At 36.6% G+C, this 21,665-nt stretch overlaps 2 protein-coding genes across 12 annotated transcripts in view; both read left to right on the plus strand.

Moving 5' to 3' along the window:
- The first annotated feature begins 490 nt into the window (after positions 1-490).
- Positions 491-2,794, plus strand: LOC113108654 (COMM domain-containing protein 6-like). Its single transcript, XM_026271905.1, has 7 exons — positions 491-920; positions 1,196-1,254; positions 1,435-1,500; positions 1,609-1,685; positions 1,817-1,985; positions 2,076-2,228; positions 2,313-2,794. Exons 1-7 carry the CDS (start codon positions 896-898, stop codon positions 2,361-2,363), a joined length of 600 nt encoding a protein of 199 aa, XP_026127690.1. The 5' UTR covers positions 491-895; the 3' UTR covers positions 2,364-2,794.
- A 2,052-nt stretch (positions 2,795-4,846) lies between these two features.
- Positions 4,847-21,665, plus strand: part of LOC113108655 (TBC1 domain family member 4-like) — a 29,844-nt gene continuing 13,025 nt past the window's right edge. The window contains exons 1-11 of one of the 11 annotated variants that reach the window (XM_026271911.1): positions 4,850-5,843; positions 12,250-12,852; positions 13,847-13,936; positions 14,604-14,708; positions 15,032-15,164; positions 15,243-15,334; positions 15,433-15,543; positions 16,761-16,883; positions 17,398-17,448; positions 19,452-19,660; positions 20,969-21,106. In XM_026271911.1, coding sequence (XP_026127696.1) covers positions 5,442-5,843; positions 12,250-12,852; positions 13,847-13,936; positions 14,604-14,708; positions 15,032-15,164; positions 15,243-15,334; positions 15,433-15,543; positions 16,761-16,883; positions 17,398-17,448; positions 19,452-19,660; positions 20,969-21,106 — 2,057 coding nt within the window. In that variant the 5' untranslated portion in view covers positions 4,850-5,441. Of the gene's footprint in view, positions 5,844-12,249; positions 12,853-13,846; positions 13,937-14,603; positions 14,709-15,031; positions 15,335-15,432; positions 15,544-16,760; positions 16,884-17,397; positions 17,449-18,643; positions 19,229-19,451; positions 19,661-20,968; positions 21,107-21,665 lie in introns of those variants that run through there. The other 10 variants (XM_026271912.1, XM_026271909.1, XM_026271906.1 and 7 more) reach the window with 10 other exon arrangements.

The raw sequence follows: 21,665 nt of genomic DNA on the forward strand, positions 1-21,665 counted from the left end.
TAAAAGCGTCTGCTAAATACATACATTCATTTTATTTATTTATTTTTTAATGCAAAAGCACATAATGTCAAATTAAGTTACTATTGATATTTATATTATGACTAATAAATGTAGCATTTTTTTTTAATGATTAAGTTTAACTCATGAGTACTTAAAGATGTCAAACAAAGAAAGAAGATTTAATTAATGGCATTTTTTGAGATTACATTAGATATGATAGGGACTGGATGATTGGACTTTATATTTCTCATTTTTATTATCTCGGACATAAGCTAATTATTTTTCATTGACATTCACATAAAAAAAATGGATTAATTTAGAATTCACTTGGGATGTCCAAGATGCACCTTGGGTGACCTTTTTTTGTACCCTTGTTTTGTTCAGATATTTTTTTTTCTTAATTGTTTCTTCGTAACGCCAACCGACTGTGGTACTATTATTTTGAAAGGAAATCTTATTGAAATCTATCACTTCCGGTCTGGTACTGATTTTAAAGGGATTTGTGAAACTGTAGAGCATGTACTGTTGCATTGTAGAGCATATAACAACGAAAGACAAATGTTAGAAGCTAAAGTAATAGAAAAGGTGTAAGCATGATGCTAGTAGATATATTAAGTAAGCTAAAAAGGAAGAATAATATTATATTTGCTTTGTTGAAATATCTTAAAGATACAGGAAATTATATTATAAGACTATTGATGCTCCACACTCCAGTTCAGTTGGTGGCGGTAATGCACTAATAAACTAGTCTGCCAAACGCCAATAAACAGAAAGAAGAAAGAATATTTTCTACTGGACTGAACTGCTTTCAAAACAGTCTCGCATTTAAAGACTCGCTTTTAACATATTGTGAATGCAGTAGTCATATTGTAAATATCGCGATAGGTTTTCGAAGATGTTAGGGCTGGATCCGTCCACTAGTGAGTAGAATTTGTTAATATTTTCTTGCAAATGTAAAGAGCAATGCAGCAGCGTGTGTTAAATTTATAGACTGTATAAAAACAAATTAAATTAAATCCCGTTCTGCAAAAGTTAACCATATATGCATATGTTAATAAGTATTTTTATAGACATCATGTGCAGTATAACGCTTGGTGATTTTCTGCACAGAACATTACTAATCGATATGACCTAACATTAATAAATTATAAAAATCTGATAAGCGGTGACATTTTTTTTTTCTTTTTCACGGCAGGTGTGGATGGTGTCGTCGAAACAATCGAAAAGCTCCCAATAGACTTGTTTGCAGAAACGGTAAGAATTAGATCATGTAATAACATGGTCCAGCCAAGTAGTGGAAAGAAAATCATTACAAAATGCAACACGTCACAGATCATACAGACATATTATCATAGCAGTTATTTTCAGTGAATGTACTATTTTTAAGTGTTGTATTGACTGTTCTGTCACTCGTCTTTTTATTTTATTTTCCAGCTTCAGTCAATCCTGGTTCATCTTCAGGATCAGAACAGAGCAGTAGATTTGATTGAAACCTGTGATGTAAGTTCACAAATAGACATCCCTGTTAAATATACTATAAATCACTTAAATTAAGCATGCATGTACCTGCTGTTTTATGTCTTTGCAATGCTTTCATCTCCCTAACAGAAATTTCAAAGAGTTGGGATAAACCTTGATCAGAAAGCTGTTCAAGATATTATAAAACTGATGACATACTATTTTAGGTACAGTATTATCTTTCTAAGTACAGACTGTCATTTATGTATATGTTTGGGAATTAAAAAGGCCTGTCAGTTTGTCTTGTTTGATATGTGCCTTTTGCATTTGATTTAATGAAAAATGTTTATTTATTCAGGTTAGCTGCAAAGAGCAATCTCAGTTCGGATGTCTTGGTCAGTAAATTGACTGAATGCAGCAGTAAATGGTCCAAATCTACGCTACCGGTGGTGCACCAGCTTTGGACTGAACATAGTGCTCTTCTACATGCACATCAGGAGGTCCTGACTATGGCTAGTATTGGAAAGGTGTGTCACATGATTCTAGCTTGCAGTGTAAACATCAGTCAGCCACTGTTCTCTGTCAGGTTGTTGATATCAAAGCTTCTTCACTCTTAGCTTGTAGATATTCAGTGGAAGCTTGGAATGGCAGTGAGCTCAGATACCTGTCGGTCCCTCAACTCCCCGTTCATCTCTGTTCTGATGAAAATTGCAGACACATCTGGAGAGATGTCATATAAATCTTTTGAGATGACAGTTCAGCAGTTTCAGGTATGGAAGAATGCATTTTCTTCATTTCATTCAACTCTGAACTGCAGCAATTGATCGTTGTCTTTCTTTTATTTTGTCCATCAGAACTTCTACAGGCAGTTCAAGGAAATGGCCTCTGTTTTAGAGACTGTTTAATGTTTTTCTGCATGTTAATTTTACAGCAGTGATTGTGAACCATTTTGTCTATGACCAAATATTGACATACAAGTACAGTATTTAACAGTTTAAAAACGTAAATTTGTCTTTTGAATTTTGAACTGATTCAAAAATTTTATTTTATTCTGCTGTTACAGTAGCTACAAGGTTAAAATTCTTACTTTATCGTATTAATAATGGTATTATGTTAAAAAATGTCATTTCATGTTTGTTTGTTTTTTGTTCTCTGTGGATAATCATAAATTTCCATTTCACATTATTATTGAACTTTATAATTGTCTTCAGTGCTCCACTTCTAATTGGTTTTTCCACTTTCAAATAACAAGTAACACTTATGAGATGCTTAATAACCTGAATTTCTTTAGAGTGGAAAACACATTCTTCATTATTAAAAATATTCACTGAATCAATATTTTGTATTTGTTTATAGTCCTTTTGAATGTGTTGCACCTGATGAACAGTAATCACAGCGCTTAACAGTAGGGTTGATGTTGGATTTGGTTTTGTCCAAAACAATTATTATAATTTTTTTTTATATATATATAAAAGGCAGAAGCTAGACACATACAAAAAAATCAGGTCATCCTGTTTTTTTTTTTTATGTTGTTTCTGGATTCTGCCTTTTTTAATTTAAAAATAGAAAAATCTATTTTTAGCAGCTCTGTAATCTTCGTCACTGCAGGGCTGATCTGCTCTTTTTGTTTTGGCTGAAAGATCCCATGTAAGTATATTTGCATTTGACTTTGCAACCTGTGCCTAGAAAGAAACTCTTACAGGCTAAATGTGATGATGGGCTACAGGGGGGCTACATTTAAATGGGTCTCATGTTCATCTATTTCTGGGAGTGGTGCTTCTTATTTAGTGTCTTGTCTGAAACTGGCACTTATTCAACACTTGAAGACAACAATAGTAACACGAGAGAACTCTTTAAAAATGGGTTTTCATTTTAATTTTAATAAACAGCCGGTCCTTTCATGAAAGCATGCATAAAAATGATTCGAATTATTATGCAGGTCCTTAGTTGGTATTTGTGCTCTGAATCTGATATAATAAAGTAAAAAACAAAACAAAAGTAAACCTTTTTAAAATTTGTCAGTTGTTGTATTCAATAAAATATATTAACATGAATTAACTTAATATTTAAAATACTGAAAGTTACTGAAGTTCAAATGATAGAAAGTGTGTCTGCAGTATACAATTTAGTATATAATATATTGGGCATTGTGTGCAGTATGCCGTATTCCACAATGCAGTGTGCTTGGCCACCAGTTTGACTAATAAACTGGATTGAAATCCAGATGTTACTGTTAGGCTGGCTGCTTTTGCTGGTAGATCTTTATAAAAGCAAGTTTCTCCATTCATGGTCTTTAAAAGCAGTTTTATTTTCCGATTAAATAAAAATCACACACACACACACATTATTATTATATTATTAAACATATCTCTTAAGAGCGTTAAATAACATGTTTGTCTGTTGTCAGGTTTTCTACAGCTTGAAAAGAATTCCATTTAAATGAGAGCTCAGCATCCAGGTTGTGTACTTCTGAATAACACAATACTCTTACTATTTCTACAATACTCATATTTCAATAGACTACTATACTACTTTATACAACTACTACTATACTACTATATACTACTAAATTTGAAGTATGCTAGTATTTGGTTCGAAATATGTGCAGTATTCCATCAATATCCATTAACTCTGAGACAGCAGAGGGCGCCGTTGAGTATTCAAGTATACTTTTTTTTTGTGCAGTAGCCTAAAATTTCTTTCTTTTGTTTTATAAACACGTGGCAGTAGAAGTGAATCATGTGAAGATGTGTTTCCAGTTTACTATACTTGCAGAAAGCACTGCACATGCAGTATTTAATATTGCTAAAATATTGCTCAAATTAAACTTCACATGCATAGGATACCTTTGAATTCACAAATAATTTTGCAAGTGTGTTCACCCTAAACACACCCAGAACCTCGCCCTTTACTTGCTAGAAATGTGAAGAATGCTTTGTCCACAGTAAGTCTCTGGACTGAGTGCAACGCTGACTTTTTTAAGTGTTTATTTTCCTGATAATATGTTTGGTTTGAGTTTAAATAAAATGATTGTATTATATGGGAGACTGTGGCTGGTTGTAACACAATATAGGCAAAAGACGTATTTTCTTGAGCAAAAGGTTTAGCGGTTCTGTAAAAAAAAAAAAGGGGGGGGGGGGGGTCTAGGGGTTAATAATAGGGCTCTGTGGTTAATGGGAGTGGGGCGGGGGGCTGTTATACCAATGCTATAATTAATATATAACAATTATATCTAACAGGATATCAACATTTTTTTTATATTCATTGGAGTAATGTGAGAAAGCTGTAAAACCGTTTAACTATTAATAAAGCCTAAGTCTGGATAAAATCGACTTGCTTTCTTCAGTCAGGCCAGTGCCGTGTGTTTCCTGAAGACAGGGGAGCCAGAGATCCACACATGCACGCACACACACACACACACACTAAAGTGAACGCCTCTCCTATGGCTGCTGCGGCCACTCCTCCTGGAACAACAGCACTCTGTTCTCCAACGCCGTTAAATGACACCAGAACGACTGAAAAGTGATGTAGAACGAGTTTAAAGGACTCCAGCTGATTTGCGTCTGTCCGCTGCGGCGTCCACACACACACTCCGAGGCGCTGGGACTGAGAAATCTGCAGGAATAACACGCGCCTCCTTCAAGCAGCTGTGTATTGATGCACGCTAACGAATCGCCTAACTTCATAAATGGATTATTCGAGCCCTCAGACCATTTGAATCAATGTGTTTTTTCTTGAAACAGTAAACTGTCCTTGGAACAAAAGCTAAAATCATCGCCGCATCTTAAAAGCCATTATTTTTTTACTTACGCTCTCCAGGACACACGATCCGCGCGCACTTTTGACTAAAGCGTGAGTGATGTTTCAAGCTACTTTCGCATAATACTGACCCGTGCATGCATATGTTTAAGCATTTAGCAGTATAAAGGCACTGAGTTGTTAAATAAAGCAACTAAAGTCTTTGTCCCGGAGCTCTTGGAGAGATGGAGGGACAGGATGGCAAAGGGAATAATGACAGTAATCAAAAGGCAGACAAAAGGTTTGCTCTCTGGTACATGGGCTGGTCGTCTCTGGACAGGCGGACCACGCTGCCCATGCTGCCCTGGCTGCTGGCGGAGATCCGGAGGAAAAGTGAGAAGAACGAGTCCGGTCCCGCACAGGCCAGAGAAGTTCAGCTGTATCTCTCGCCTCCTCTGATCCGCTGTGTGCCAGCTAACAGCAGCAACCCCTCCGTCTTCATATTCGAGCACAAAGCGCAGTTTATCTCCAGATTTATCCACAATAGCAATGACTTGTCTTATTTTGCCTACCTTATCAGAAGTCAACCCGATAACCCCGAGTCTGAGATGGCATGCCATGTGTTCAAGGCATGTGATCCAAACCAGGTATGTACAGTCACTTATTCAACTGTTTAAGTGTTTTATCTGCTAAATGCATTGATCACAGTGGTTATAGTTTATAAATAAATATTTTCTGAGATTTGGTTATCGGTAGGCCTATCTGTTCTACTGATGAATTACATATTTTTTTTTGCAGCTTAAATTGTTATATATTCTTAAAGATTTTGTATTTTGTTTTATGATCCCATTTGATGAATTTTTATTTTTTAACAATGTGCACACTTTTTCGAATTATCTATCTATCTATCTATCTATCTATCTATCTATCTATCTATCTATCTATCTATCTATCTATCTATCTATCTATCTATCTATCTCTCTATCTATCTATCTCAGGGTAGCCGTGGACTTGGCAACACTGGTCTATCTATACCCTGCACCATGACAAAGTAGCAAATTACTATCATTGTTTTGTTATTATTTTTAGAGGGTCACGTGGTACATGGAAAAAAAATAGAAGTATGATACATGCTTGGAGTATATATATATAAATATATATATATATATGTACAGTTTATTATGTATATATATATATGTATGAGTGTGTGTGTGTGTGTGTACATAACACATATTAGAAAAAAGTAATCTTCAATCTCCATTCCCCCCCATTTTTGGAAAGCCATTTTATAATAATTTTATAACCATTAATAAAAATGAACTTCCACAATGCCTGTCAGTGTACCCTGACGTTTAGTCTGCTGTATGATTGACAAGTCTTTGTCAGTTGGAGAAATGCCAGGATGTAGGGCACCGTTGCACCAGAGGAATTAGATTTACAGAGCATCATGTAAAGTTGGGTCAGATCTCTCCTGGCACATGCAGAGGAAGGATTAATCAGATCGGCTTCAGCTAGACAATACACACTTAGAATATTGAAATCCCCCTCCCGCTCCTCTGCTTGCTAGCTGTCATACTGCCTTGAAGCAATAAGAACAACCTTGATGCACTGCACTAACATCTGAGTTCTTGGTTTCATGGTATTGATTAGAGATTAGTTGTAATGTGACCCTATGTTAGTCTGCTGCTGATCTATATTTGAGACGCCTGTTCAGTGCACTTTGTTGGTCTGAGTGAAACATGGATTTAAACATACACGTGTGTATATGCAATGATTTGCTATGCATGTTATTACACATTTACAAGCATATATTTTTGTTGCTCTGTGAAATTGAGTTGAAAAGTAATGCCTTTCTTTGCACTTGCTACATGCTATTTGTACTTTTGTTGTACAATCTCAGAGGTAAAAGTTCTTTGAAGTGAATGTGAGGAAGGGAAAGTTTTGGGCGTCCTGTGAGTGCACGCTGAGCTCCAGAGGCAACATACATCACCGTCATGTGTTATGCAAGAACAACAGGCTGGATAGCAACACGTGCTAGATGGTCCATGAGGAATGTGTCTTAGCTCACGTCTTAAGATGGCTGCTGGCTCATTCTGAAGTGCTAGCGTGCACTATAGACTGACCAGTGTTCAGAGGCCAGCATTTCGCCATAGAAATATCTCCTACTCCTAATGCAGCCCGATCAATCCTTTCCAGATGCCTGCGGTGAGACATAGTTCAACTTTTAATGCTGTGAGGGAACCCACTGGTCCCTTATTTATAACTCCATCTTCAGCATGGAATAGCCCACCCAGTGTAAGGGCAACAAAGTAAGGTTGTGTTTTGTTTCATAATGATATACAATGTGCACGAAGATGCCTGGCCTCATTCTACTGATAGAAATGAAAGGAAAGCATTATCTATGATTATGCGGTAGTGTGTTGTTTATGCTGTGGGCAAGAAAAAATGGCTGGGGTCCCTCTGATGCATTTTGTTCATTGTTTATGCATTTTAGATGGGGCTGTTTGTTTTGCGGTTTAGAGCGATCATCAAAGTATTAAGCAAAATCAATGTTGTAGAGGATATAACCCACTTAGACCTCCAAGTCAGAGTTTTTTAGAATACAGTACAGTGTCCTATTTTATCCAGCTGCCCTGAATACCTTCCTGGGAAGCATCATTAGAATGACTCCTGGCATGCCAGTCTACATCCAGTACAGGGCTTGACTGGTGATTTGACTTTCCTTGTGTCTTAGACTAGCTTGAGTTGTGTTTGGTACCATTTCAAACTAGGGGGTGTTGTGGGGTTCATAAAAATTTAAGAGAAACACAAAGATTTTGCAGCGTATATTTTTGCAGCCGTCAAGGTTAATTTGTGCTTTCTAAAGACCGGTCAAATCTCAGAAGATTACTTTATTCTTTGTTTCTTTTGAATGCAGTTTTTTAGCAGTGTGGTGGAAAAAATAATTCTTCACATAGTAGAAATGTGTTTTCACGTGAAATATGTAGCTGCTTTTATAATTTACGAAGGGGTTCCTTTGTATGGGGAGCTTCATATTTTGGGGTCCATGTCATCAGGAACTTTAAGAACCTCTTAAAGTTGAGGTTGAATGAAGCTTGACCTTGGGCCCTGCAAGACTGAAAGTGCAGAATCCCAACCACTGAAGTATTTCATAACTGAGCCTGCCTTCAAATATTAATGAAAAAAAAAACAAAAAAAAAACTTTCAAACCTGCTTAAACCATGAGCCATCTTTTTGTGCTCTTTTCTCTCTTTTCAGTCTTATTTTATGTGGCTTGATTGGTAGGTTTCTAAGAAGCCTCCATTACATTTTGCATTTTATATCTTCGTTTTTAAACAGGATTCTTATAAATTCCTATTTACCCTTTAAACATGAGGAGTAAGGTCACGGCAGCACATTGATGAAATTTTGCACATTCTTTAAATCACAAAAGCAAAAATAGTAATAACCATGTGAAATAGGTCATATGCACTAATCAGTGGATTTGAATTTTAGATATTTTTTATGAAAAGCAGGAATTTCTTATTACAGCTCTTTGTGTTTAAAGAGATCATATAAAATAATCAGTTTAAATGATTAATCATCCAGACAGGTATGATGCATACATCAAAGAGGCTTAATCTTCCTCAGCTGGTTGCAAGCCTCTGTGTCTTAAATGCATGTCTTAAAAAGCTTTAGCCATACACCGTAGCCTAAAAATGTTTGAACAATTATCTGCACTTGAAAAATGTATGAATGCCATTGCATTAGGTTACATCATGTAAACCCAAGTGGCATTTATCTGTAAACATTAGAATGCTTCATAACAGCAGTTTGTTTTAAATTGTAAAATAATATACATGCTATTCAGAATAATAACAAAGTGTTTGGATATTTTCTGACTGTCCTACATTAGTAAAACATGAACATAATTAATGTATTGAATGCACCTGTGCTTAATCTGCTAGGACACCTGTGTCTTTAGTCTGATATTTTGTCATCAAATGCAATGACAAGGATTGGATGCAGGAAATTCACAAATGAGAGAACTGGAGGAAAATACTAATGAAACGTAATAAACTGTGTTTGTTTTTACAGTTTTTGTTATTCACACTCTCTTTTTTCCTTGCATGTTTGGTTTAGTACAAATTTTTAATTAGACTAAATGCGGTTCTAGTATAATTCATCTTGTAATTAAATAATTCAGACTATTTAGGGTTTTATGAACACTGTCGTTGATTTGGTGAGGACATTGAAGTTTTGTGCAAATGGTTTCTCTCTTCTTTTCTTGCACACTGGGCTTGTGTCCTAAAAACAGCAGAATGCACTGCCTTTCCTTTCATCAGATAAAAAAAATCTGCTTTTGGCAGATTATTCAAGCTGGTTAAACTAGGTAGTTAGAGACTTTTTGGAAATCTCTAAGTGTTCCCGGGAAATAAGTCATTTGTCAGTTGAAAACATGCAGCCACACCCTTTGTGCTGCTTACACAGGCAGCCAATTGCAGGAGATGGTTGCTTGAATGATTGTTTGCTTTTCCCCTGATCTCAAGGAGGAGCCTTTTTCTCCCAGCTGCACTGTGATTTTCCACAAGTTAGCCTTGGGGTTTTAATTAAATGTTTGCATTAAACCAAGCCATATTTACTGAGAGCTGTGCAGTGGACCACAAAGATCTAAGTTGTCTTGTAAGAAGTGCATAAAACCAGTTGCAAAGTAAAGAAAAGTGCTGCCTGCTCATGCAGAACTTGCTTCTACAATGCTTCTACAATGCTGGCCTGTTCTGAGTGGTTGCCAGGGTGTTGCTATACGGTGGCTAAGGCATTCTGAGTGGACTACTGTATAATGTGGTTTGTAGGGTTTTCTAGATGGTGACTTTCCCATCATCAAGTCTCTAGTTTCATTTATAATTCAGGTCCCTCCTATGTCTTTGCACACTCTTTATTTTCAGCTAGGTGCAAATTCTATGTATGATTGCTTCGAAAAATAATCGCACACTTATTCTCAATAAGCCACGTCTTGAATATCAAATTATGTACTTAAATGGGTTAGGTTTTTGTTGTGCCTGAGAACCCATAAAAAGATTATTTATATTATAGGTGTAGTTCCATGCACGTTATTGGGAAAGCAATGTGTCATATGTCCTGTGCAGATGTTTGCCTCTAATGTGAAAGTTTTCACGGGTTTCAGCACATTTGACAAACATACCTGTCTTTATCTTTGTAAAGATAGACCAGTTAGTTATGTTTGGCTTACTCTCTATTACTGCCTTGAACAAGAAATCCATGTGACCTTGGTTTGGCGCCTTGTATTTTTATGCGGCAAGCCCTCTGTGGCCATTACGAGGCTTTAGTTCCTGTAAGATTTGTTTGTATCGACTGGATTCTTGTTCACACTACTGCTTTGCGCTCTTTGTGCACTTTGCAACATGCTAATGAGCTTGGTATATCTAACTTTGAAGAAAATGTCACCTTCATTTGAACCATGACTGAAACTGTTTTTTTGCTTTAAACAGATTCTTGTTAAAACATCATGTGCTCTACTGTTTGTCTTCTTTAGTGTAGCTACAGGGATTTACGGTTTACAGAGTCTCAGAAGTGAATCTTGTACCAGGCTTGTTGTAATCATGTAGATCAGGCCCACCAAGCATGCTCTTCCAGTTCTAATCTGAGTGGGCCTGGTGTCTGTTTAAAGATTGTGGAGCTTCATTGCTTTTCACCTTGAGTCTTGTTGGCACCAGGCCCAATTCTGTCACCAGACTGCTTTTTCTATTCGCTCAACAAGATGTGTCTTGCTGATAAATCAGTTTTATTTAATGTTGCCATAACCTTGTATATACTTGAGCTGGAGAGACATGGCAGAATATTTCTGAGCCAAGTAAAGGCATGGTGTATTTAAAGTTATATCTGAGATTCATTCACACCAGTTTTTAATCCAAAAATATGATTATAGAGTTGAATGTGGAAAGTAGGGACATGGCCTACCAAAGTTAAGAGGCTACTGAATAATCCCTGCCAGTTCTATGGTTCCCAACTGTGGCTAAATGTATTAAAGCTACTGAATTTAATTCATGTCATGTTTTAATTTGTAAAATTAAGTATTTTATTTTCCAAGTGTTTTATAGGACTCTGTCTAGCTCGTGACTGTGTATGGGTTATTTCATGGGAATTATAAAAATGCTGCTTTAGTTCTGAACCCAACTGCCATTTCATTGAGGAGCCACATCAAAAAAGCTAATTAGAACCTCAAGTTTCCCAAAAATGGTGCATCAGCACATGTGTGTTGGATTGACAAACTGTTCTTAAGAATGAAATTCTTCTTAACTCTTACACCCACCAAAAAAACAAAAACAAAACAATTTAAGAATAGTTAGAAGGTGTGTTTGAAAATGCAAAACGTTCGTATGCATTTTCTCAATATTGTTGTGAAGACAAATATTTATTTGAATTTGAACTGATTTGAGTTCCAGAAGATAATTTTCTGCGATTTATCTTATAAAAAGTCTTTATCACATTTTTGTGAAATTAAGTTTTTTTGTTTTCCTTTGAGTTTCTCAGCTGTTTGAAACATGCGTGTAAGATCCTGGAAAGAAAATCATTAATATACAGTTCTTAGGATTTCTGATTATTTTGTGTGTATGGTGTTACTGATTTGAAAAAGTCTCAACCACTGTTTAAGTCAAACCTATGCCCTTGCACCTAGTTTCAAAAGATTCCTACTGATGTTCAGGCATACAAAAACATCTGAGATCTGCTTTTCTTACTGAAGGACAGTGGTATCAGATACCAGAGAGGAGGTCCCTCTGATAGATTTATGTCCATTTGGCTTCTTTAATGCACGCTCGGATTCTTCAGCTTTTTTTTTTTTCTTCTATTGCCAGTCTGCCTTGGCTTTTATATTACTAATTCCTAAATTGTTCCTCAGGGGCTGAACCTAGTTAGTTATGCAACCTGCATGTCTTCTTGCAAAAGTTTAACATAACAACTGAGCCTTTTTATGGACGTTTTGTCCTTGTTTGCCTTTCAGTGTGTTGATTTAGTATTTTAATTGTTGATCTAATGTCTTAAACTGTTCTCCAGGTGCCTGAGGTTATTAGCAGCATTAGACAGGTGTCCAAGGCTGCTCTTAAGGAGGAAAGCAAGCCCAAGCAAGAGAGTGACGAGTCTTTCTACAACTCCCAGAAATTCGAAGTGCTTTACTGTGGAAAAGTGACAGTCAACCACAAGAAAGCCCCTTCCACTCTGATTGATGACTGCATTGACAAATTCCGCCAACACGAGATTGAACGTAAGCGTCTGCGGCTCCTCAATGGCCAGCGGAGCTCTACCGAGGCCCCCGTGGACTTCATTGTGGGTGACAACCCTCTAAGTTCCTCTCTTTGTAAAGTTGATGAACCTGAGCCCAATCTAAATGAGGAAGAACTGTCTGAGGTGGGCAATGGGATTCTGGACATGACTAGCTCATCCAGTACGGGCAGCCTACTGGGGTCCTTTGACTGTATCTTGGAGGACTCAGGTTTTGGAGAGCAGCAGGAGATTCGCACACGCTGTAATAGCCTGGCGGGCGGCCTACAGAAAAGGACCAGAGAGTTGGGCAAGGGGTCGACACGTAGGAGACACGCTAGCGCGCCCAATAACGTGCAGCCGTCTGATGCTGACAAGAATCGTACAATGCTATTCCAGGTACTACATGCAGAAACACACTTACTTTTAGTCTGTGATTTCATAAACCTTGGAAATGGAAATTCTTTCATTGTTTGCTCGTGTAGGAACACAAAAGATATTAATAAGTCTTTCAAATGTTTTTCACTTTTGATAAAAGTCAATTCATTTGATAGTTTTTATCCAAAGCAAACTTCAAAGAAGTTAGATGGGTTTTTAAATGGCTCTTTTTTATAGTAAGTATCTCAGCCATAAAAATAGTCAATGAAGGTGGTGTGGTTTTAAAATGTCAGCCAACCAACCCTCTACATTGCGAGTTAATCACTCACAAATGCACCTTTCTAAATTTCTTTAGGCTAAGAATTAGTTTATATTTTTACTGCATGTTGTGTCCTGCTTCAGGTCGCATACACAGGTTCTAGAATACTCTGCCTTTATGTTTAACAGAAAAGAATGTGAAGAATCACATTTCAGGGCATGGGGAGAGCCGTTTTAAAATTAAAAAGCCAAACAAAATAGAAATAGTTAACAAAAAATGTTCTAACCAATGGCCATTCTATTACCAGTGTGTGCATAGAGGGTTGATGGAGTTCAAAACAACTTTGGACCACACTGACTTTCATTTTATTGAACACAAAAATGTTTTTAGTGCTCTATCTAGGGGTGAACTATCCCTTTAACCTTTAAAACAGGCCTACACATGCAAATGTCTTCGCTTTGAGAGGCAAAGCTGTAAATCTTGTCTAATTAGCATGCGTGACGGTCATGCAGTCACACATTTTCCTTTTAAATGTTTTTTTTACAAGGATAGGTGTCTCTACGGTCATTTGGTTAAGAAATCAGCTGCAGCTTTTGCGACCTTGATGATAAGAAGAATTGTTTTGATGCAAATACTGCTCTCAAAAAAAACACTGCACGCTGAGTTATCAGTTATCGGACATTTAGCTCGATATTTTCTTTTAGTTTTTGTTTTCTCAATAAGCAAAGTATGCTCTCAAATGGCTCTTTTGTGCAGGTTGGACGGTTTGAAGTGAATCTCATCAGCCCTGACACTAAATCTGTGGTTCTGGAGAAGAATTTCAAGGACATCTCGTCCTGTTCACAGGTCTGTGTGTGTGTAAGGATTAGGTTTGTTTGGTTTCAGAGATAATCTCTTTCTCCCTCTCATATTTAATGTCACCATATGTTATCACACAGTGCTATTAAAAAAAAGCACCGAGCTACTGACCTGAGGATTTGTAGCAGGTTTTACTTAAGAATATTTGCCTTGATTTTGAAATTCTCATAAAAAGAACAAACAATAAAAACAATAAAAACTATTTATGTAAAAATAGTTTTGACTGTGCATGTGCACAGAAGTGATCTAAATATTAATGCAATAAGTCACTCAATTCATGAATTGCAATTATTTTCCCATAATTAAGTGATGTTTGTAGGTATTTTTACTTGCTAAAATCACTGTCAAACACATCTTTAAATGCTTATTGGGTCCATTGTTGTATAACACCAGTGATGGGTAAATAAAAAATCTGTGTATTACCATTAATAATAATCACGTTAAACAACTTAAAGCTGTTCACAGTTGGCAAGCAATGCAGCAGCAAAAATATAAAATTCAACTGATTCACAGTCACAGTTTCCAACATGTTTCATCCAATCAGATTTGTTTTATAAAGTGATAATTTTGCTGCTCTGTGTTGTTGTGTTGCATTGTGACTTGCAGCTCCACGTAGTTATTTGTCTTTCACGTTTGCTGTTTTTTGTGCCTGCAGGGTGTCAAACAGACAGATCACTTTGGCTTTATTTGTCGGGACGTGGTGGAGTCTGGCCCAGCTCAGTATGTGTGTTATGTGTTCCAGTGCGCTAGTGAGTCTCTGGTGAGTCCTGACCCGCTTGCAGCACCTGTTGTCCACACACTGATCAATTATTTATCAAAGCGACAATGCCAACAATAACTCTCCCTTGCCTAGTTTGTGGATATTGCCTTTAGTTTGCCGATTTCTCTGGCAGCTGAATAGAATCAGACCTATGTTTTTTGCACACAATGTACAGAAAGATTGACCCATTTTCATTGAGACAACACAAATTAAATATGTTTTATTACTAAATAATACTTTTCTGTGTAAGTCTATTACTGTATAAGTTTTTCACTTGTTTTGTGTATTTGACCACTTTTTTTTCCTGCAAATGCTTTTCACAGGTGGATGAAGTAATGCTCACCCTGAAACAAGCCTTTAGCACAGCAGCAGCTCTGCAGAGCTCCAAGAACCAAATCAAACTGTGCGAAGCTTGTCCAATGCATGACTTGCACAAGCTCTGTGAGAGGATAGAAGGTACAGCCGCCAGCTTCCATCAGCTCACTCAATGTCCTTGTCCCACACTTAGTACAATATTCTCTCTCAATGTCCCAGGTTTGTATCCTCCCAGGGCGAAACTAGCCATTCAGAAGTACCTGTCCCAACTGACCGACAACGAGCAGGTCAATATATTCGAGCGGGTGCAGGTAGGCCCACAAGGAGAAATTTTGCAGACAGAGTAACTAAATATCTTTGAATTTCAATTCTCTATTGGGTATTAAGTTTGTATTTTCTCATGCATTAGAAAATGAAGCCAGCGTCTGATCATGAAGAAAACGAGCTTGTGATTCTTCACCTCCGACAGCTGTGCGAGACCAAGCAGAAGTCTCATGTTCATATTGGAGAGGTCCCACAGGTAGCATAACTACACAAACAACATAAATGCACCACTTGCTTCACCCACCCACGCTGCCTTGCAGAGTCATGAAACTGTGACCTCTCTCTAATTGGATTAGACCGATTGAAAGTGTCATCTGAATACAGCTAAAGATTAGAACAGAGCTCCTGAATGAATGCAGCTGCCCTTCTGAGTGTGTGGTGTGTTCTCAAAGTACTTCGCCTCTGGAAAAATGTCTAACTGCTATAAAGTTGATATGACATAGAAATGAACCCTATTTACTTTCTAACTTTATATTCCTGGTCTTAAGGATAATGTATTTATTATTATATAGTGCGCGTTATAAATTTCCTTTTCTTTTGATACCACTTAGCTTGGTTAGTTTCGCTGTTAGTTAATTTGTATTAAATAATATATAATTATACATATGATATATTCATGTTATAAAGTATGTATGTGTGTATATTGATCAAGCATGATAGTAAAGACATAAAAAAGATTTCATATAAATGCTGTTCTTTTGATCTTTCTACTCATCAGGGAATCCTGAAAGAAATACGTTTCCAAAAATGTAATTCAAATTAATAATTCAGCTTTGATAGTAATAAAAAAAATAATGTTTCTTGAGCACCAAATCAGCATATTAGAATGATTTCTGAAGGACCATATGAATAGGACCATAAAAATAAAAATAAAAATCAGTTTTGCCATCACAGGAATACATTTTTGTATATTAAAATAGGAAAGTTATTTTTATTGAAATAATATTTCACAGCATTGCTGTTTGTTGCAATTGTGTTTTCAATTTAATGATATATGTTTGTATGAAAATGATAAATAAAAAAATATATACAATAATATTTTCAACATAATTGTCTTTATATAAAGACAGTTTTTATAAGGTGCTATGGAAAAAATGAAATAATGAGCTGTCCATCCCTTAATTTCTACAGTGGAAACAATGGTTTACTGGGACAAAAAGACACACTTAGCGAGGCTTCCAATGCACTCAGTCTGAGCTTTAAGCTCACTTGTGTTTGCTGTGCAAAGTATTGTTTTAGACGAGTAATGATTTGTTCCTGATGCCTGGTGGTCTTTCTTCCATCATTTTAAAATCTACTGAGTGAAAATGTCACCAAGTGCAGAATGAGATTTTCACGGATTTCTCAGAAAACTCCAGATGTATGGCACATTCATTCTCACTTACTCACTCCCTTTATACCTTTGTGTGACAGCAGAATGCTTCTGGCAGCACCGTGACCTCTGATAACTCCATTGTGGGCCGTAATAAACTGGACGTGTTGAAGAACAAAGCCCGGAGTTCTCTGACAAGCTCCCTGGAGAACATCCTCTCAAGGGTATGTGTGTGTGTTGTGTGTGTTGTGTCTTAGTAGTCTATGAATGGGGATTGACCAGTTTACCCCACCCTTGTACTGAATAATACCTTTGTTTGTGGACAGTATTATTAGGAATTGACCATCTGCTGTATTTATTCACAAAACAATATCTATGTGTATGGATAAAGCTAAGCTTGAATTGTTCCATTAATGGAAAAGTTTACCTAAAAATTAAATTCTGCATGTTGCTCCCAACCTGTATGAATTTCTACAATGGAACTCAAACTTGTTCCTTTTTTTCGTTGGTCACTGTTTGTTATATGGAAAAGAGCAGCATTTATTTTTTTCAGTCTTCTTCTGTGTTCCATTTAAGACAGAAATCATACAGGTTTGTGAATTATGGATGACACGGTGTTTAAATGATGGAATTTTTATTTATTTATTTATTTAAAGTGTGTGTAAATGTAAGTCCTGACGTTTAAGCAGGTTGCTGTTGTTGCTATATTGTAACTGTTATTAAATCTTTCTGCTCTAGGGGGCCAGCCGTATGCGAATGCGTCTTGGCAGCATGGGAAGTTTTGACCGCGTGAGTATCACACAACACGTGAACACCAGGATCTGTCATTTTAACCCCAGCTCTTGTTCTCTCCCTGCCAAGAATCACGTCTCAGTTCTGCCCTGCAGAATCATGTCTCTGTGGTATCAATTACCACCGCATGCTGAAAATAATACCAATGCAGTGTTATGATACACTACATGTTTTTCTGCATCACCTTGTCTAATATGATTGACTCTGACCTGTCAGCTTGGTCTTGCTTATTGGGGGTGGCTTGTTTTGACCCTCTAGCTCGTCTACCTCGCTGTCTCGGGGGTGTGTGAAATGTGAGGTGTGTGTGATGGTAAGCTGGACTCGTCTCTGTGGAAAACAAATCAATCAGCTCTTCCTTCCCACTGGGTCCTCATATGGCCTCAGAGGCGCTGCCAATGTGAGCACCTTCTCTCGTGCTTAAACTTCAGCTCTCAATAACATGATAGAATCCAGCAACTCCTTGCTCATGGCTCTCTAAACTAAAACAGCGATGAAAATAATTGATTTTAAAAGGGATAGTCCACCCAAAAATGAAAATTCTGTTATAATTTAGTCACTCCCATATTGTGCAAATGACTTTCTCCTAAAATAAGATATCTGAGAAATGGCAGGTTTTTTTTTTTTTTTTTACATACAATGGAAGTCAGTGGTTAGCAGAACTGTTGGTTACCAACATTCTACAAAATATTTATTTTCTTAGTTTTTAACAGAAGAAATTAATAAAAATCTGACTTTTGGAATGGCATGAAGGTGAGTAAATGATGACAATTTTCATTTTCGGGTGAACTGTCCTTTTAAACAACTTTTGTAAAATACTAGTATTAATAATATAAAAACCTAAACTAATGAAAGTGAGTGGAGAAACTAATGAAAAAAAAAAAAATCTCCAAAAATAGCATTAATATTTATTTTATAAGTTAATTTGAAAACCTAGTATGTCAGGGAAGTTTATATATGAATATCATTAAATTTATGTATTTAGTTATGCTCAGGTCTCAAATATTTAATACCTTAAATAAATAAAATAAATAATAAATAAAACCTAATCCCAAGCAATAGTAATGTCTATTTAATATATATATTTTTTTTAATCCTTGGGAAAATCTTAGAAATTCATTGGTCATTGTGTTAAAACTACAGTTGAAAAATAATGCATTGTGTAACAAAAAATATCAAACCGCCAAAGTCGTGTCCATAAACTGTGATCAGTCAAAAAAAAAAAAGTTTATTTATCGTCAGAACTAACTTTTCTTTTCTTATCCATTTGTACAATTACTTTTAGCCAACTGGTCCCAAATTTATCAAACTTATGCTGTATAAAGATTCCCATTCCCTTTGTGTTATCCTGCCAAGAGAACTATTATGCTGTTTGGATCATTTGTTTTGACCAAATTTAGCTGTAGGCAGCTGTAGGAAGTGGACAAGGGTTTGTGATTTGTGCAAGGGAAAGGAGAGAGAGCGTTGTGCAGCCGTTGCTGGTTTCCTGGCCCTGCTGTGTACTGACTCAAGTGTTCAGGAACCATCATAGCACAGGGACAGGAAACAGAGTGAGGAAGAGAGTCCCTTCCTATAGCCATCACAGTAAACAGCAGCCAGAAACCTCCATTGTGCTGCGGTCCACCTCCAACGACTCGTGTGTGTCTGATGTGGCTCTGTGACACAGACTATTAACATACAATAGATCACAAAGTGTGTGGGCAGACACGCTACCAACACAGCCACTTCTGCTTGGAAGCGAACCGAGACTCAGGCTGGACAGGGAGAGGGAAAGTTCTGGGTGAGTCGAGAATGGCAGCGGTCACTTGTTTTGCTTTGTCTGAAACTTGAAGGTTGTACATGCATATCTCAGTAGATTGCTTGTTTCTGTCTGGCGAGAGGTTGGAATTTGAGGTTTGACTCTTGGATAAGCTGACTTTGTGGATTTTAGACCTTGTCTGTATTGTACGTCAGGGTGTTGGGTCCATCTCATCACTGATCTGGTTCATTCTCTGTTCACCCAGCAGGGCGACTCACCTGGTGACTCCCCACCTGGAACTCCACCCAGTTACATTGAGGAGGACCCAGATGCCCCGCAGTTCCGTCGCCGGGCGCACACCTTCAGCCACCCTCCCATCAAGAAGAAAATCTCCTTCACTGAGGTTTCCTCCCAGGCCTGTAAAGCTCCGCTGCGCCGACAGCAGTCTTTGGCCCCTGAGCTGCTGCAGAACAGGTAATGCATCACTTCCTGTTTGCTCTCATGTGATAGTCATGTATCTTTCAATCTGTTTTTCAGCAGTCATATGATATTAAAAACGTTGCTGTGATGTGCTTGCATGCTGAAAAAAGCTACATTTTTAAACAGCATGATTTTGCAAAATCATAAATATGGTACAATACAAAACATATAAACTGATAAATGAATGATTTTAGCATGAAAGCTTACACGGAGAGAGCATGTGGCATGCTGTGTGTATTGCTGCACTTGGCACTATTTCAAATCATTTAAAGTATATTGATGGGATGATAGAGCCTACCAATTGTTTTAAAAATAAGTTGAATTAATTATATGGCACTTCATTTAACCAGTATCAGCATTTTCTGAGAAATTCACCAAAATGAGTACTTTGTGTCTATTATTTTAAGATTTTTTTTTGTTTTGTCATATATTTTGAGTTTTGTACACTCTATTACTTTTTATTACAATTATTATTATATATATTTTTAATCTCTTTAAATACAGATTTTAGAAATGCACATATATCATAATGCTGGTTGATACTGATGAGCTGATAATTATTTGTATGTGAATGTTAATAACTGATACATGGCTGATATTTAAGAAAAAAAAATAAAATTGAATATTAATTTTGAGGTTCTGCTAAAATGTATGTATGTGTATGTATATATATATATATATATATATATATATATATATATATATATATATATATATATAAAATAGTTGAATTTATTAATTAAATTAATTAGTGTTTATTATAGATTTTAAGCTACCATTAAATGGCAGCAAAAGTAATCCAAATGTAAAAATAGGTGGTAATGAACATGAATAGTTAAATATCCAATATTAGACAAGATATAGCCAATATAAAAAAAAAATTAAAAATGTAAAATACAAATTATATATCGAATGTTGTATAGATTTATTGTGCATCTTTAATATATTTTACACTTCTGATATCTCTGATATATTTTGTCAGAATTTATACTTTTCCAGTATTTAAAAAATTATCAGTAAAAAAAAATATCTATTTCCTAAGCAAAACCTATGATCTTGAGGAGCTAATCAATTACCAAGGAAACTAACAAGATGTGCAAAGGAACAAGGGAAAATACAAACAATGGGGAACACGGACAGCTCTAAATAAAAGTGCACGAAACCAAGACAGGGGAACATAGACTGAGATCAATGCAGTTTAGAAGCTCTCATGTGTTCTAGTTTGTGGTTTCCTGGCAGTTTTTAAACCTATGGAAAGTAATGTGTATTTGTTGTGGGCCTTTTATGTTTCGGCTCCCTCAGCACCGTTGGTTACACGAGAGTGCGCAGTGTCTCTGAGAGCGAGTCCTACTTCAGTCGCTCATCCTCCTTCCACACCCCCACTTTCCTGAAAACCTTTTACCAGAGCTCCCTCCTGTCGGACAGCGGGAGTCTTAAGAGGTGAGCGAGGGCTTCGGTTACGGGCCGTTCAGTGTCCGTTTCCCCCGGGGGTGCCTGAGGTTCGAGCTGATGGCGTCCGCCTTCTCTGCTCCTGTCTGTTTCTTAACCCAAAGGCTTCAGTCACTTTGTCATCCGTCAAGAAGAACCACTTCTGTAACTCACTCTCTCTTCCTGTCAAAGTTGTCGGACTTTGTCATTGTCCACTGGACACGAGGAATGCATTGTTTGCATGTTGGTGTCTTACTAACTAATGAAAAACAAAAGCATTTCTTCTCTATATTTCATCAAACCGCAAAACTTTCTACTAATCTATACTCCTATTAAGAATAATTTATGCTGTTATGTTGAATAATAATTCAAAATTCATTTTTAAATAATGTTACCAAGTTGGTTTGAAATTTTTTAATGAGCTTTAGTTCATCTGTGGTGTTTTGATTTCTGTTTGTACCCGACTCATTTTTAGTTTTTTTTTTTTTGTTTGTTTTTTTGTAAATAGTTTAGAAATTGTTCAGGATGGAGGCATTCAAATATTAATTTATGCAAAGAAGGCTTGAAATAA

Source organism: Carassius auratus, chromosome 9 (genome assembly GCF_003368295.1).
Source record: "Carassius auratus strain Wakin chromosome 9, ASM336829v1, whole genome shotgun sequence".
Taxonomy (NCBI): Eukaryota; Metazoa; Chordata; class Actinopteri; order Cypriniformes; family Cyprinidae; genus Carassius; species Carassius auratus.

Bases quoted from the DNA above. Each gene is read 5' to 3' on its own strand.
- LOC113108654 (XM_026271905.1), top strand. From the start codon at position 896: ATGTTAGGGCTGGATCCGTCCACTA. The intron at 921-1,195 runs GTGAGTAGAATT...TTTTCACGGCAG, and splicing joins AGGGCTGGATCCGTCCACTA to GTGTGGATGGTGTCGTCGAA. The intron at 1,986-2,075 runs GTGTGTCACATG...CTTCACTCTTAG, and splicing joins CTATGGCTAGTATTGGAAAG to CTTGTAGATATTCAGTGGAA.